The sequence below is a fragment of the Danio rerio genome, chromosome 14 (genome assembly GCF_049306965.1).
Source record: "Danio rerio strain Tuebingen ecotype United States chromosome 14, GRCz12tu, whole genome shotgun sequence".
Classification (NCBI taxonomy): domain Eukaryota; kingdom Metazoa; phylum Chordata; class Actinopteri; order Cypriniformes; family Danionidae; genus Danio; species Danio rerio.
The window spans coordinates 9,698,094-9,715,357 of record NC_133189.1 but is presented as its reverse complement, the minus strand read 5'-3'; the positions used below and the strand labels follow the sequence as shown (position 1 = coordinate 9,715,357).

The window sequence follows — 17,264 nt, the reverse complement described above, 5'->3', positions numbered from 1 at the left end:
AGTTTTTAATTATAATCTATATATGAACTGTGACTGACACTGTATATCATCATATATCCACACTATAACAGTTTGAAAGATTCTCAGAATTCCCAACCATTCTTTCCAAATACCTACATTAAAGATGTTTTACTAATGACAATAAAATGACCAAAATTCCAACACAATCAGTTTTTTTTTTTTTAAATGTCCTCAGTTTTTGTACTCTTCTTAACAGATCACATTGCTTTATCAGATCTATATCAAGTAAATATTATAGCACTTTAGTAATCCAGCAAAAGGTGTACAAGTAATCATGCTAGCTATGAATACATTTTATGCCATATTTATTCCATTGAAAAAGTGAAATCCACAAGCAAAATAAAAAAAAACCTTCAATAATCACTTGTTTTCTCTTCCCAGGACCTGATACGACGGGATATACTTTACTACAAAGGACGCATTGACATGGATAGATACGCAGTGCGAGATGCTATTGATGGACGGGATGACGACTTTAACGTCAGCGTTAAAAATGCTTTCAAGCTGCACAACAGAGACAGCGACGAGATTCACATCTTTTTGGCCAAGAAGCCAGAAGAGAAGATCCGCTGGCTGAGGGCTTTTCATGAGGAGCGCAAGATGGTTCAAGAGGATGAAAAAATTGGTCAGTTATCTTGCGTTTATTAGTTTATCAGTAGCTATGTTTCCATCCAAATATAATAATAATAATAAGGTTGCACAATATTTCATTTCAGCATCGATTCACGATATTGATAATCTGCAATAGTCACATTGTAGGATTTAAAGCAATATCAGCCCTGTATAACTCTGAAATTGAATTCATAATAGTCCTAAAAATGTCTTTAAATGTATTAAATTTGACTTGATAAAACCTGCAGAAATAGTGCTTTATTTCTAAATGTTTTACCCTAGTTTTAGGCTTGTGCATAAGTCTATTTAGCATCTTTGGATGAAAACTTAGCTTCTGTGCTTGTAAAGTATTAATATTAAATATTAATATTAAAATACCATTATTTGCTATAAAATACTGTTGCTTTTTATGACTTCACCTCAACTCCTCTCCTTCTGGTGTTGTTTTTGTGCAGGTTTTGAAATTTCTGAATATCAAAAAAAACAAGCTGCCATGACAGTGCGTAAAGTTACCAAACAGAAAGGTGAGGCAACAAAGCGATACCAGGTGAATTCAACATTCTTCTATTTTTACTATCTGTCTTCTCATTGTTGCTTTACTCTAGTGAGCTGGTGTACAGGAACATATTCATAGATTCATGTTTTTAGACTGGACACATTGTGAGTTTTTGGGCAGTGACTAATAAAAAATAGTCAAACTATAATTTTCAGCAGAAGCTCTGTTCAACACCTGTAGATGTTGATCATATGACTGCATACATCTTTTCAAATTCAATAAACTCTTGATAGTTATAGATAACAAACGGTGGAAGACATCTACAGTTGAAATCAGAATTATTAGCTCCCCTTTGAATTTTTTTCTTTTTTAAAATATTGCCCCAAATGATGTTTCAAAGAGTAAAGAAATTTTCACAGTATGTCTGATTATATTTTTTCTTCTGGAGAAAGTCTTATTTGTTTTATTTCGGCTCGAATAAAAGCAGCTTTTAATATTTAAAAAAAAAAACATTTTAAGGTCAAAATTATTAGCCCCTTTAAAGGGCCATGAAACCCCCTTGTTTCAGCAGAGTGTTTTCACACCTCTACTTTGGAAAAAGTCAGAAAAGTGGGCGTGTCCAGCTCTGTTTAGGGGGGAGTGTCGGAGAAAGAAAAGAGGCTTGGTGTGGGAGTGTCTATTTGGGCGCGCTGAATTTCAGAGTCAAAACACACAACCACAGCGGACAATGTGACTGTGTTTACATGGACATCTGTAGTCGAATTATTTGCCAAATTATTAAATGGTGGACTTTAACTGCAGTTTGGCTCTTTCATTCAGGGAATTCATTCATGTCCCTCCCGACAAAGGAGATATTTGATTCGAGGAACTGCTCTAAGCGTGTATTTTTCATGCCATGTTTGATACCGCACGGCGAATGAGAGAAAAAAAAACTCAGCATTTCCTGGAAACTTAGATGCACATGGCAGGTAGCGTCAGAAAGCCGCGTGTGTTATTCCGGTCACAAAATCCAACACGAGGTTATAGTTTGGTTGTAACTGTTAGTGCTAACTTGTTTACACTGGTGCAATAGTTTGTTTGATACGAATAAAATATGAACTGAATAAACAAAGAGCACTGGTCGCTCACTTACCAAATCTGTAGAGACAGGACAATCACCAGCAACTAGAGCCGCATCTTTATTTAGAGGAGACTACAAGCGAATCCGGATCTCAGCGTTTGCAGATGAGAACAGCTCTCAGGTAAACAATGTTCCTCCTTAGAAACGTAAGTTATTGTTGTTGCGCGTCGCGTACACTGTTATATAGGTGTCCTAATAGTGTTTTTAGCAGTGTGGGACACATATACGACTGTCAACAGCTCAAAAAATGTGTTTTGGTGTTTCGTGACGCTTTAAGCTTTTTTTTTTTTCGATAGTCTACAGAACAAACCATCGTTATACATTAACTTGCCTAATTACTCTAACCTGCCTAGTTAACCTAATTAACCCAGTTAAGCCTTTAAATGTCACTTTAAGCCAGGGGTGTCCACACTCGGCCCTGGAAGGCCGGTGTCCTGCAAAGTTTAGTTCCAACCACAATTAGACACACCTGAGCTAGCTAATCAAGCTCATACTAGGTTTTCTAGAAACATCCTTGAGGGTGTGTTTAAGAAAGTTGGAGCTAAAATCTTCAGGACACCGGCCCTCCAGAACCGAGTTTGGACACCCCTGCTTCAAACTGTATAGAAGTGTCTTGAAAAATATCTAGTAAAATATTATTTACTGTCATCATGGCAAAGATAAAATAAATCAGTTATTAGAAATGAGTTATTAAAACTATTATGTTTAGAAATGTGTTGAAAAAAATCTGCTCTCCATTAAACAGAAATTGGGAGGGGGAATTTAAATAGCCCAATAATACTGACTTCAACTGTATAAATGAACCTGAACCAAATTTGAAATCACCTCTTTCTGTCTAGCCTCAGAGGTCTTGCAGTTGCAGTGCTGTTAATGACAGCTTCATTGAGTTGCGTAGACAGAGCCATTGATTGTCTTCAGAGTTTTGGCGGAAGTGCAGAACTGTTAAACTTGTGCTGGATTGAATTGATCGACAGCTCTGCCAATAATAATGCAGTGCCCTTCGTTTTATTTACATTTTGATTGAATATTCTTTGCCTTAATAACATCAAATAAATATTTCTTGAACTGAACTGCTCAGTTTAATTTAATCATAACTTAGAGCCAATGAAAGGAGAATTTAAATAGTGGGATTAAATTACTACAACTAAAATAAAAAACTGAAAAAAACTATGTCATTTAAAAGGGTGGTCCACAGTGTAATTTTAAGGCTTGGTTGTGTTTATAATTGTGCTCATGCTTCACTTGTAGAAAATCGTGTTATTTTTACATATATCTTTGATTATATACATGAAAATGACATACATGTCATATTTCCTAGTCCCTATGAAAGACCCGCCCTCATGAGGCTCTGATTGGTCCGCTAACATAATGTGCTATGATTCATAGATTGGCGCCCCTACTATCGCGCGCTTTTGTGATGTGTAAAAAGTCCAGTCAGAGCAGCTGTTAGCAGTGTTAGCTGTCTGAATCAGACAGAAATGAAGAGCACACAGCTGAAACTCACGCCTGCTCTCCAAAATAACATCTGACAAGTGTCTTTTACATATATTCGGAATAAACATGTGTAAGTAAACACATTCTCATATCTTTAACGAGTTTATTATTTGAGACGTAGAACGCATAAAAAGCAGCCGCATAGAGAGAGAGACAGGCATAAAAATACATGCATTTCCTGTTGTTTACATCCTTGTTTACTTCCTCGCTACAACATACCGGTAACGCTAGAAACTATTCATGTAGTTGATCAATTTTAACAAATAAAAACACTTACAGGTTGTGGCTCACAATTCCCAGCTTTGCTGTTAGAGCTGTTGGAGCAGTTTTAGCCGAATCCAGCACTGAACTGGGAGAGATTCTGAAAGCTGTGTTTTGTCAAATGTTAGCGCTATATTACGGCGGATCTGGCCACGCCCCCTCGCTGCGAGGGATGTGTGCTTGTGGTGAATGCACGTAAATTTTGTTCGCTGTAGGCTTTGCTAAGCTAACTCTGTAAAAGCCAATGTCTCCCCTTGCATTGAACTTTGAGCGCATTACATTCAGAGATGTTGTTTATATTCACACAGCAGCATTACGCATCAACTTAAGTTTAAAATATGATATCATAGTGGACCACCCCTATGGGCAAAGATTTCACAGTATTTCCTATATTTTTTTCTTCTGGAGAAAGTCTTTTTTGTTTTATTTCGGCTAGAATAAAAGTAGTTTTTAATTTTTTTAACTATTCTAAGGTCAATATTCTTAGCTCCCTTAAAAAAATGTACTTTTTTAGATTGTCTACAGAACAAAAACATCGTTAGACACTGGTTTGCCTAATTACTCTAATTTGGCTAGTTAAACTAATTAACCTAGTTAAGCCTTTAAATTGCATTTACAATTGCTAATTTTTTTGCAAAATAACTAGGTAAATATTTTGTCATATTACCATGGCAAAGACTAAATAAATTAATTAATAGAAGTTAGTTATGAAAACTTTTGTTTAAAAATGTGTTGGAAAATATCTCCTCTTAGTTATACAGCATTTGGGAAACATCTGAAAAAGACATAACATTTCACAGGAGGGCTAATATATACAGTATAGCTCTATATGTATACAAACATGTATTCAAGCAACAATGAAAAGACAGAAAACTAAGGGTGCTTTCACACCTAGACATTTGTTTTGGAACCTTGAGCATTTCCCTCCTTAGCTCAGTTCATTCGTGTATACAGTATGTGAACAAGGTAAAACAATTGATCTGTGATAGTCTGAACAAGGTGTCCTTGGCATGGTTGAAAACTTTGTTGCAGAGGAAATGGAATCCAATCCAACTAACACAAAATATCTGAAGGTTATATACAGTACAGTACTGTGCAAAAGTCTTTTATGCAGGCTTTTTGAAGCATTATGTTGTCAAAGTTCTTCTGGATTCAGTTTGTCTCAGTTTCTTCATGTCATCCATGTCAAACAGACTGGATGATGATCAGATTAGATCTCTCTGTGTGGAGCACTGGGAGTTGTCAGACTCCTTGTGCAGACAATAATCTCAATGTTGAATTACAGTCAACTATAAAAATAATGCTTGGAAATGTAAATTAGTATTTTTAAAAAATATCCAACTTTAAATAAATTTTTTGGGTGAAATTTCTCGTGGCCTAAGACTTTTACACAATACTGTGAAGAGACTTTGCGACTGATTCACTTACACATTACTTTTTTGGTCCGTTTAGAAACTTTGCCATGTGAAAGTGAACTCACCAAAAATAAAAAGCAACATTTAACCATTTTAAACCCTGCTTTCAAACAAAGCAATTGATCTACATGTGTGAAAGCACACTTACATGCTGATTGACATTGGTTTCTAATCTCTATTCTGCAAAACAACATGTTAGCATTGTTGTATAGTTCCTGGGGCCAAGCACTGAAGGTTTATCACTCTGTTTGTCCTACTGTATTTTTTACAGGTATAGTGAATATATAGGGCAGCTAGTATAAATAGGATAAAATCTAATGAAAATTGGCACACTCGAATGTCTTATGTCTCTTTATATCTACAGTCTTAAAGTTAATTTGCTCATAATTTAAACCAAATGGACTGGAGACATTGGTGGTGCAGATGCCTTACACAGAGTTGTCTTCCTGTAGTAGTAGTTGACATGTTGGCAAAAGGGCCCATGGAGTATAGAGCAGGCAGCTGGGTCAGAAGAGCCTTCACAGACTCCATGCCAGGCTGTCTGCGTCACTCAGGAGCCGAGTGGGTTTGACAGCGTGTGCCACTCTAGAGGTCCTTTGTGGACCGGGCTGTGCAGCTAAAAGAACTGGAAGGATTAGATTAGGTCTGTCGATCCTGGGTTCTTTGCAACAGAAATACAGCTTATGACTATATAAAAGGTTTTGCTCACAAGAATTTGAACAGTAAACACATAGTTCACCAAAAAATGACAATTTATTCACCCTTAAGTGGTTATAGACCTTTATGATTTTTTTATTCTGTTTAACACAAAAGAAATGTTTAACACAAAAAAAAAATATTTTGGTGAAAGCTGAAAACCTGTAACTATTGACATCCATAGTAGGATAAAGAAGTACTATGAAAGTCATTGGTTGTCCAATGGAAGTCAGTTTTCTTTAAAATATCTACCTTGGTGTTCTAAAGAAGAAAGAATCTCATACATTTTTGTGACAAAGATGCATTCTTTAAAAAATAAAAAGTTGTCTCTTTAACTGTCTTATAGCATCTTTCCTTGTTAGGCTGAAAATGCATTTTAGTACTGCTACTGGAAATGCAGTACATTGTGTGTCAACGCATCCCTTTCTGATGGGAAAGGAATTGGAATATAATGCATCTCCTTTTCTGAATTGTGATTGGCCACTGCTGTCAGAAGTAGCCATAGTATTGCTGCAGCGGCAAAACCATAAAGGTGCCATAGTGTGGGTTGATTAAATATGTTAATAAAATATGTTAATAAATACTAACGTTAGTAAAATATGTTAATATGTAGATATTAAATATGTTAATATCTACATAGTAGATATGTTGCTTAGGTAAGTTAAAAAAAATTAAATATGCTCATTTATAACCACAGAAATTACCCCCTGAATGAAATGCTGAGTTTTTATCATATTTGGAGCAGTCATGAATATTGATGAGCTCTGTTAATGAGTGCCTAACACACACACACACACACACAAAGTGTGATGTAGTCTGACATACACACATCCAAAATAATCATAATTATCAAACGTAGAGAGGTTTATTTTAGTGAGTCACCAGAGTAGCCTAGTTTGCTACTCAGTTGTGTTTTGTATAAAGTATGTGGGCAAAATTATAATAATTAGACAAACAGGTTGTATTTAGGATTTTTTTATGAAGCTTTGATGTGTACGAACTCACAGGCATGATTTCATATCAAACAAAGGAGTCTTATGAAGTTTATTGGCAACATTTCACTCTAGAAAAATCACAGTAAGAGCTAAGCGATATGACACGGTGCATAAACATGCATTACACTGCAAAAAAATGCTTTTCTTACTTAGATTTTTTGTCTTGTTTCTAGTCCAAACATCTAAACATTCTTAAATCAAGATGTATTTTCAGGACAAGCAAAACATATTGTATTGTTTAAGAAATAATATGTGAAATTGAAATGGGTTTTTCTTTAAAACAAGCAAAATAATCTTTCATTGTATGTCAAGTAAAAACAATATTATTTTTGTTTACCCCATTTGCAGATTATTTTGTTTGTTTTAAGTTTTAAATTTGACATTATTTCTGAAAAGACATCTGAAGACATTGTTTTGCTTGCCTAGAAAAAGCTTCTTGATATAAGACTTTTAATATATTTGGACTAGAAAAAATACAAAAAAATCTAAGTAAGAAAAGCTGTTTTTGCATTGTAAACACTTATATTCCTCAATTTACATGTGTTTATTGCCTCATTATAAACTTACTCTCCAATATACATATCAAACTAACAAAATACACATTTAAACAAACCTTTTGCCTCTTCAGGGCAATGCTGAATGAATGCATAATCTTTATATCCTGCATTTTGCATTCTGACAAGCTGTGAACACTGTAGTTGCTGCTGCTTCAAAAACTGCTACTTTTTAGTGTCCTATTTTCAAAATAAGAGTCCCACATACATAATACGTTAAATACAAACTTGGATAAACGTAAAAATAATGGGAAGAAATGATCATTGTTGTAATCTCACTAGGAAATGTTGTGGCTAATCAAACGCAGCCTGGCGTGTGCATATCAGTGATCCAAATTTCCATTATATGGCACTTTTAGTAATGAATTTGTTTGTTTAGGGTCACTCTGTTGTACAATGAGTCCTCTTTTATGCTGGTTGTATCTCTTCTGTTCTGTAAAAATACTGACAACTTTAAGTGCAACTGTCAAATGTTGCCCATATATAAGGCTGACTGCTATAGTAACACTATGCTTTATTATAACTGGGCTATATACAGTAGTCAAAGCACCACTTAGGTAAAAGCAGCAAATGGATGCTGCAGCAAGAAGCACTCTGCCTCTATTTATAGTCCATAATGGACTGAATGTTTTATGTGCATTGACATTTAGTAAAAGCACCACCAGCTGGTTAGAAGTTATGAGCAGTTTTAGAACGCTTCACAATCTTATTCTTGGAGACACACCAACACATTTTCATCATTTTCTTAATCAAACACACAGTAAATGAATCACCAGCAAAACAATAGACACTGCAAGATCTGAAATGGAAAGGTCGGACATAGAAGACATCCAAAGCTCCATGAACTGAACTCTCTGGTGCACCAATTATTTTCTTTAAATTATTGCAGAAAAAGCTACAGCTGAAATCAGAATTATTAAACACCCTGATTTATTAGCCCCCCTGTTTATTTTTCCCCAATTTTTGTTCTAAACATAATAGTTTTAATAACTCATTTCTAGGGCCAGATGCAATCTGCGCATGTTTTTTGCTATTTTTGCGGAGGGTTTTGGTAAAAATCTGCAGATTTCTGTGGAATTATTTTGAGAGTATCATAACTAAAACCTTATTATGTGAAATAAAATATAATACATTTCACCTTTTATTTAATGCTTAAAATGCAAATCCAATTAGATTCACTTTATTTGGTGAACAAAGCAAACTACATTGTACATAAATCAAATGAACATTTTCATATTAGTCAATACTATTACTGAAATTAATTTAAAAACTGAATAAATATAGATTTACACACATTTACTGAATTAAATGAACAGAAATAATGATTATGCTATATTACAAGCTAAAAGAATGATAGCTCTTAGCTGGAAAAGACCTGATCCACCATCTATTGAAACTTGGATTAATGCCATGGCACAGTGTATGGCTATGGAAAAAGTAACATATTTTATTAAAAACAAAATGGATAAATATGAAGAAATATGGAAGCCGTATAATTACTACATTAACAACAATAATATTGGTCATTTATTACAAGAGGTGTAACTAAGTATAGTGTTTTTATTTTTTTGTTTGTGTGTTTCCTTATGTTTTGTTAGATATTGTAAATTTTATGTGTACAGTACAGTAATGTATATTTGGTTTTTGGGTACCTAACAATATTTGTTTTGCATTTAAATTATCTCTTGTAAGAGAATTCTGTGTATTTATATAGGGGAGAAGAGAGTGATGTTCTTTTGTTGGGGTGGGAAATAATTGCGACGAAATGGAATTGTGTTTTTCTGTTACCTGTCTTGCATTATCAAAAACAATAAACACATTGTTAAAAAAAAAAAAACAGAAATAATGTTAGGCTAAAAATCTGCAGAAACCTGTGGAATATCTGCAGAATTCTGCGTGCGCAGATTCCATGTGGGCCTTTCTAATAACTGATTTTATCTTTGCCATGATAACAGTACATAATATTTTACTAGATATTTTTCAAGACACTTCTATACAGCCTATGACCTTAAAATGTTTTTTTTATTATTAAAAACTGCTTTTATTCTAGCCAAAATAAAACAAAAGAGTTTCTCCAGAAGAAAAAATATTATCAGATATACTGTGAAAATTTCCTTGCTCTGTTAAACATTTAGGAAATATTTTAAAAAAAGATTAACACAATTCTAAGGGGGTTTTAAAAATTCTTATTTCAACTGTACATCCTATTTCATTTTCTTGTAATGGATGTTTTGTGTTTGTGCTTGGCCCTTCGATATCTGTTTTAAGCTATTTGTTTTATTATTGAGAGAAAGTTGGTTTAGAGTCATTTTAAATATAGAAAAAGTACATCTGCTTTTTAGTGAAATTCCTATATATTAAATTAGTAGGTCATTATTTTTTGTCATATTTACTCTCTGTTATGAATCCTCAATGCTTCACTGACAAACGGTGAAGTATGTTCTTGAATTTGCAGATTCTTTGATAGATATCATCTTGAGAAAGAGGGACATTTTATATGGACATGGTATGAAAATGATAAAGGTATTTTGTATTAGCATTTAATGTAGAATTAGTTATTTCCACAAAGCAGCATGGCAACGACTTTGAAATACAACTAGAAAAAGCAATTATGCTAGTGTACTATCTAAGAATCTTGGGATTTTTTTTATAACAAGTAAAATGACATTAAAGTTAAAAGGGATAATTCACCTAAAAACTATCATTCCTTATTTACTAACCCTGGTATAGCCGTAACAATTTCTATTGTTTTATCTAAAATCATTAAATCATGACAAGCACTGCTAAGAAAGATCAACTTGATAACAACTGAACAGGTTTTAGAACAGGGAAAGTAAATAATGATATATTTTTTTAGTTTCGGTTGAACTATCTCTAACTATTATCAACTCAAAAAGATTGTGTTTCAAAATGCCATGGGACCTTTTTTTCTTTCTTTTTTGCTAGAAAAACAGCTGCCTATTTATTGGTTATGTTTATATCATGTTGTTAGAAATATATATTTCAATTGCTAAAAATCATGTATGACTGTAGTTCATACTTCTTAATTTTGTCATGACTGTGGTAAATTCTGCCAAAATACCATAGTTACTGGAGTTATGTACAGTTAAATGTTGCATACAGTTGTTCTAAGAAGGGTTTGGATACTATAGGAGAGAGCGGGGTCCAAAGTACCATTTTCATAAAATCCTCATTTCTAAAGATAACAGTTTTAGCAGAAATATATACTCACTGGCTAATTTATTAGGTACCTCTGTTTAACTGCTCGTTAACGCAAATTTCTAATCAGCCAATCACATGGCAGCAACTCAATGCATTTAGGCATGCAGACATGGTCAAGACGACCTGCTGCAGTTCAAATCGAGCATCAGAATGAAGAAGAAATGTGATTTAAGTGACTCTAACTTGGCATGGTTGTTGGTGCCAGACGGGCTGGTCTGAGTAATTTCAAAAACTGCTGATCTACTGGGATTCTCATGCACAATCATCTCTAGGGTTTACAGAGAATGGTCAGAAAAAGAGAAAATATCCAGTGAGCGGCAGTTGTGTGGGCACAAATGACTTGTTTAGGTGAAAAGTCAGAGGAGAATGGCCAGACTGGTTTCAGCTGATAGACATTAACTCAAATAACCACTCATGGAAATGGAATGACAAACGGAACGACCGAACGAAGGAAGGACTAAACTTATGAAGGAAGGACTAAATGAATAAAGTTGGGATTCAAGGAAGGACTGAACAAACTAAAAAAAAAAGGAACGAATGAATGATTAAAGGATCTAATGAAGGAACAAAAATTATGAACGAAAGAACGAATGAAGGAGCGAACAAATGAAGGGAGGCACGAAGGAAGGACCAAATGAAGAAAGGAAAAAAATATAAACGAACGAACAAAGGACCAAATGAATGAAATAAGAATTTAAGGAAGAGCTGAACAAACTAAGAAAAGAAGGAACGACTGAACAAATGACCTTATGAAGAAAGGAACAAAAATATGAACTAGCGATCAAATGAAGGGAAGAACGAAGGAAGGACCGAATGAAGGAACGAATGAATGAATAACTGAACAAAAACAAAACAAAACAACAATGAACAAAAAAACAATGAAAGAAATGTTGGAAGGAACAAACTAATATACGAAGATCACTAATTGCACTACGGAATGTTACATTTACACATCCCTGCACAAACTGCATGTAAATGCAAAAATACTTTTTTACAGTTTAATACTCACTACTCTTGAGTACTTTTAAAAAGGCTACTTTTTACTCATACTTTGAGTAATATTTGCAACAGATACTTTTACTCTACTTGCACTACATGTTAGGCAAGTAATGGTACTTTTACTTGTATGATTTTTCAGTACTTTTTCCACCACCGCAAACGATGTATGCAGAAGAGCATCTCTGAACACACAACACGCCCAACCTTGAGGCGGATGGGCTACAGCAGCAGAAGACCACACCAGGTGCCACTCCTGTCAGCTAAGAACAGGAAAATGAGGCTACAATCTGCACAGGCTCACCAAAATTGGACAATAGAAGATTGGAAAAACATTGCCTGGTCTGATGAGTCTTGATTTCTGCTGCGACATTCAGATGGTAGGGTCAGAATTTGCCGTCAACAACATGAAAGCATGAATCTATCCTGCCTTGTATCAACGGTTCTGGCTGGTGGTGGTGGTATAATGGTGTGGGGATATTTTCTTGGCACACTTTGGGCCCATTTGTATCCATTGAGAATCTTTTCAATGTCACAGCCTACCTGAGTATTGTTGCTGACCATGTCCATCCATTTATGACCACAGTTTACCCATCTTCTGATGCCTACTTCCAGCAGGATAAAGCACCATGTCATAAAGTGCCAATGATCTGGTTTTTTTAACATAACAATGAGTTGTACTGTACACTGTACTCAAATGGCCTCCACAGTCACAAGAGCTTAATCCAATAGATTAGATTCACATCATGGATGTGCAGGCAACAAATCTGTAGCAACTGCGTGATTCTATCATGTCAATATGGACCAAAATCTCTGAGGAATATTTCCAGAACCTTGTTGAATCTATGCCACAAAGGATTAAGGCAGTTCTGAAGGCAAACGGGGGTCCAACCCAGTACTAGTAAGGTGTACCTAATAAAGTGGCCAGTGAGAGTATTATTGCTGAGGTAAATAACTCACAAGAGTGGTCTTTGAAAATCAGGTGTTATTTTGTATCAGTGTAGAACAACTCCAATATAACTTCCCTTTAAACAAAAGTAACTTTTGACTGTCGGCAGGATTGAAAGTAACAACAATATTTGCTAGATTTACTGGCTTAATCTTGTTTATTTGAAATACATCTGATTTTGACCTCGTTAATGTTAACTGCAAACATATTTTGTCCCGCCAAAATATTACGGCATTTTTATTTTAAATTTAAAAATGCAAAATGTTAATTTTCTTCAATTTTTGATTTTTTTTTTTTATTATTATTATTGGAATTTTATAAAGCATCTGAATCCAAACACTGCAAGCTCTAATGTGGAAGTGAAAAATAAGGTATCAATATTAGCAATGGGACATAAATATGTTCTTCCTCACAGGAACTCTTGCCATTTAAACCTGATCTACTATTAAACTAAAAAAGCTCAAACATGCAATCTTAAGGATGTCTTATTGCACTAAATAACCTGTAGATTGATCATTAGTCTGACACATGAGAAGAGAAACACAACTTGTAAAAAAGGAACAAAAAGAACCACTACAATCATTTACTTGCTGCACTTGAAACTGAAATTTGGAGCTAACAGCGGGATATTTGGCAGCTCCATCAAGGGTTGCATGCAGAATGTGCTGTTACAGGCTGGAAAGCGAATGTTGTCAGGGCTTTGAGAAAATCAATTTGCTACTTTCGTCCCCGCTCTCCCCTAGACACTAGCGGATTGCAAAAAATCGGCTCAGAAAAAAAGTGAAGGTAATTTTAAGATGTACCTCACCATCGTTTATTTGCTGAGAAATTTAAATGTGACTGCAAGTCATCAAAGCAGAAGTGGCTATTTTTTATTAACTATGGTATTTAGGTGGAAAATGTGGCTATTTACCATGGTGCATTGATTAAGGGATGTTCTGTATGCTTTGAAGCATGATTCATCACAGCTGCGCACTGATTATTTTGCTTTCAGCATTGGCTCGCTTCTTCCAGATGGCTACGTTTTCATCAATTCTCAAACATCTCTTCTTTTTTTTCCTGTCTTTTGAATTCTCCCGAGCAGGTGTGAGCCAGAGCAGGTGCGTGTCTCCCTCGGACCCCTCGTCTCACGGACCCTTCGTGCTCTCGGATGACATGCAGCAATCAGATCTAGTCGAATTCCACGTTTCCAAATCAGGACAATCTCCATTCTGGCAAAACTTTAATAAGTTCACATCAAAAAATGGGAAGAAATAGTTCCAGCAGAGAAGTTCTTGTATTTATTGACTACTGTATGAACACACCACAAACCTCTATCCGGAGAAAACTGACTGACAATCATAACCCTGATGTGCTCATTCACCACTATTATATTGGCCTTGTGCTATTTTGAAGGCGAACTTCAGTTGACCAGCATACAGTGCTCATTTGTCAACAGCTGATCAAAGACATTTGTTCCACAGCCAAATAGTCTAAACAGGGTATTCCTTTCACTTACCGAGCTGATTTTAAATTTAATTCTTAGTATGAGATTATTCCAGATTTGTGAAAGTGTCACAATCTTGTATCTTGCGCTCTCCTCAATGAATCACTCACAATGTATGATACTGACTGAACTCATTTCATATAAATATTGATGTTTTTGTATGTCTAAAAGAGAAAAAAGGTCAAGTAGATTTTTGAATTTGCCTCCCAATGGAGTTATTTTTGATTGTATAATATACTTACTCTGCAGTAAGCACACTGAAACCATCCATACACATTGTATTCTTTTTCTGATCATATTTTTGTTTGTTTATCTGCTGTTGTTGATTTGTAATAGCTACTCTGATACTATTTATTATTGTAGTTCATGGCAAATATTGAGCAAGTGCTTTGTTATTTTACATTCAGTAATGTGCAGGAGTCTTAGGCCAAGAAAATTCACCTTTTTGTTTTTTTGACAGTCACATATGTATATTTTTTATTTTAGGTAATTTATTATCTGTGTTATTTTCCTTTTGTGTAACGCCAGATGTCATAACCATAGACGTATGGCCCAAGACTTCATAGTGTGCTCATGAGAAGAAGCTCTAAATGAAATCTTCAGCCCGTTTGCTATATTTTCAGTAAATGAATGTAAATTATAGAACAGCACATTTATAACATCTGAGCAGTAGGACAGACCCCATAGCTGTCATTTGAAAAGTCTAACCCCCAATACTGGTGGACTTGCTCACTCAAAAAGACTCTGAATATAGGTAAATACAACCCAGATACATTCTGAAAACGTACCCGTATGTACATTTCTGGAGAACGCCGAATACGATCCAGGAGGTACATTTTTTGCAATTTTTTGTTTTCGCAAATCCACCAGAGGTCGCTGTGTGCACTTTTTAAGATTTCAAATTTCTCTTCGAGTGCCGTTCACCCATGCTCTTCTCATGTAAATCCACCAGAGACCGGTGTGTACGATTTTTAAGATCTCAAATTTCTCTCGCAAGTGCCGTTCGCACATGCTCTTCTCACATAAATCCTCTAGAGGTCTCTGTGTACACTTTTTGAGATCTCAAATTTCTCTTGAAAGTGCCAATTGTGCCTGCTCTTCTTGCGACTGACTCATTAACCAACCAACCGACTGATCATGCCACCCACGCCTTTCCCTAAACCCAAACGACACTGTTTTAAAAAGCACCGATTGACCAACACCCACCCACTTACCTAAATTTTTGATTTTGGATTTTGTTTTTGGGGCAAAGCAGTGGCGCAGTAGCTAGTGCTGTTGCCTCACAGCAAAAAGGTCGCTGGTTCGATCCTCGGCTCAGTTGGCATTTCTGTGTGGAGTTTGTATGTTCTCCCTGCGTTCACGTGGGTTTCCTCTGGGTGCTCCGGTTTCCCCCACAGTCCAAAGACATGTGGTACATGTGAATTGGTCCGTTGTGTATGAGTGTGTGTGAATGAGTGTTTGTGGATGTTTCCCAGAGATGGGTTGCGGCTGGAAGGGCATCCACTGCTTAAAAACGTGCTGGATAAGTTGGCGGTTCATTCCACTGTGGCGACCCCAGATTAATAAAGGGACTAAGCCGACAAGAAAATAAATGATTTTGTTTTTGTCCTACCCACTTTCTGGAACTGTTCTTAATCGGACTTTAACACCGTCATCGATGTCAGTTACTCTCGTTATCTCTAGTCCACCAACATACCCGGTGAGCCACTGGACAAATTGATAAGAGCGGGAAAGCCGTCCACGTGGAGGTCAACGGGCAGCTGCTTGCGTGGAAAGGAATGCCATCATACCACCTTGTATCATTTGTTATAAAGACAAAATGCAGCCATACGTTCTTCTGGCTACATAATTCAAGATCTCCAGAAATGTATATAGGGTACATTTTCAGAGTGAGCCTATATTGGGTAAATAAGTTGCGGTTGAGGAAGTAGTGATGGCCATTCCAAGTAATAGAACATCTGTGACATTTACTTCTGAAATAAATGTTTTGAAAGTGATCTGGTCAGGCAATGACCCAAAAAATGTTTATTAATAATGTCTTAACAATCGTTTGTGTGACTGAATTCAATGACTTAACCCTTGTGTTTACTGTTAAGGACAACTGACATCATGAAAGGAAATAGTTGTTCAGCAGGGTCAAACATTATAAAAGAAACCCTTTTTTAAATAGGCTACATACATATACATTCATTTATTGTTAATCGGTAAATTAGAAGGCTACGTTTGGCACAAAGTAGACAATGTAAGAAACCATGGGATGTGAAAACTGGGTTTGTATGACATATGCTCATATCTATAGATACACCTAAGCAGTTATGTGATTTATTCATAACTATATAATCTGTTGGTGTTCAGTAATAATGCACTTCCTTATTTACTTTCTTATGAATGTTTAGTATGAATTTACATATTGTTAGCTGTAATGATGTGCTATGTTTTAAAGTAAAGAGTGAAAATCAAGTGCTTTCTGTTCTTTTTCTTTTCATTTCTTGTAATACTCTCCATTCTGCATAAAACCTTCAAATTAATCGAAGCCAAAGTCATGATGTTTTCTTTAAGTACAGTTATTTAGCTATTTGAATATTTGTATTGCTTAATGTATTGTTTACTTTGCATGTTTGTTTTTTCTTTTGATGAACATTTATTGTGTGCAAGTGAGACCAGTAAAGAGCATCTGATGCACAAGATCCTTCAGGTGTGGAGAAATCCCAACAGGCACACAACATCAAGATGATAACATGAGGTTAGATGTAGGTCACCAGCTTCAAGGACAATGTTATTTTGACGTCCAATAATGATGTGAAATGACGTTGATATTTGGTTGATTTTAGGTTGTGTTGAAAAGTGACCAAAATCCAGCATCTAGCCAACATCTTAAACCAAAGTCATATTGATGTCAAAAACTGACATTTATTAATCAGTTATGGCAACCAAAATCCAACATCTC

At 35.4% G+C, this 17,264-nt stretch overlaps 1 protein-coding gene across 16 annotated transcripts in view; it reads left to right on the top strand.

The window, feature by feature from the left end:
- Positions 1-16,850, top strand: part of arhgef9b (Cdc42 guanine nucleotide exchange factor (GEF) 9b) — a 102,502-nt gene extending 85,652 nt beyond the window's left edge. For 5 of the 16 annotated variants that reach the window (XM_021481030.3, XM_021481028.3, NM_001161663.2 and 2 more), the window contains 3 exons: positions 403-646; positions 1,089-1,157; positions 13,916-16,850. In XM_021481030.3, coding sequence (XP_021336705.2) covers positions 403-646; positions 1,089-1,157; positions 13,916-14,088 — 486 coding nt within the window. In that variant the 3' untranslated portion in view covers positions 14,089-16,850. Of the gene's footprint in view, positions 1-402; positions 647-1,088; positions 1,675-2,526; positions 3,396-10,119; positions 11,716-13,915 lie in introns of those variants that run through there. The other 11 variants (XM_073921469.1, XM_021481032.3, XM_073921472.1 and 8 more) reach the window with 7 other exon arrangements.
- The last annotated feature ends 414 nt before the right edge of the window (positions 16,851-17,264 follow it).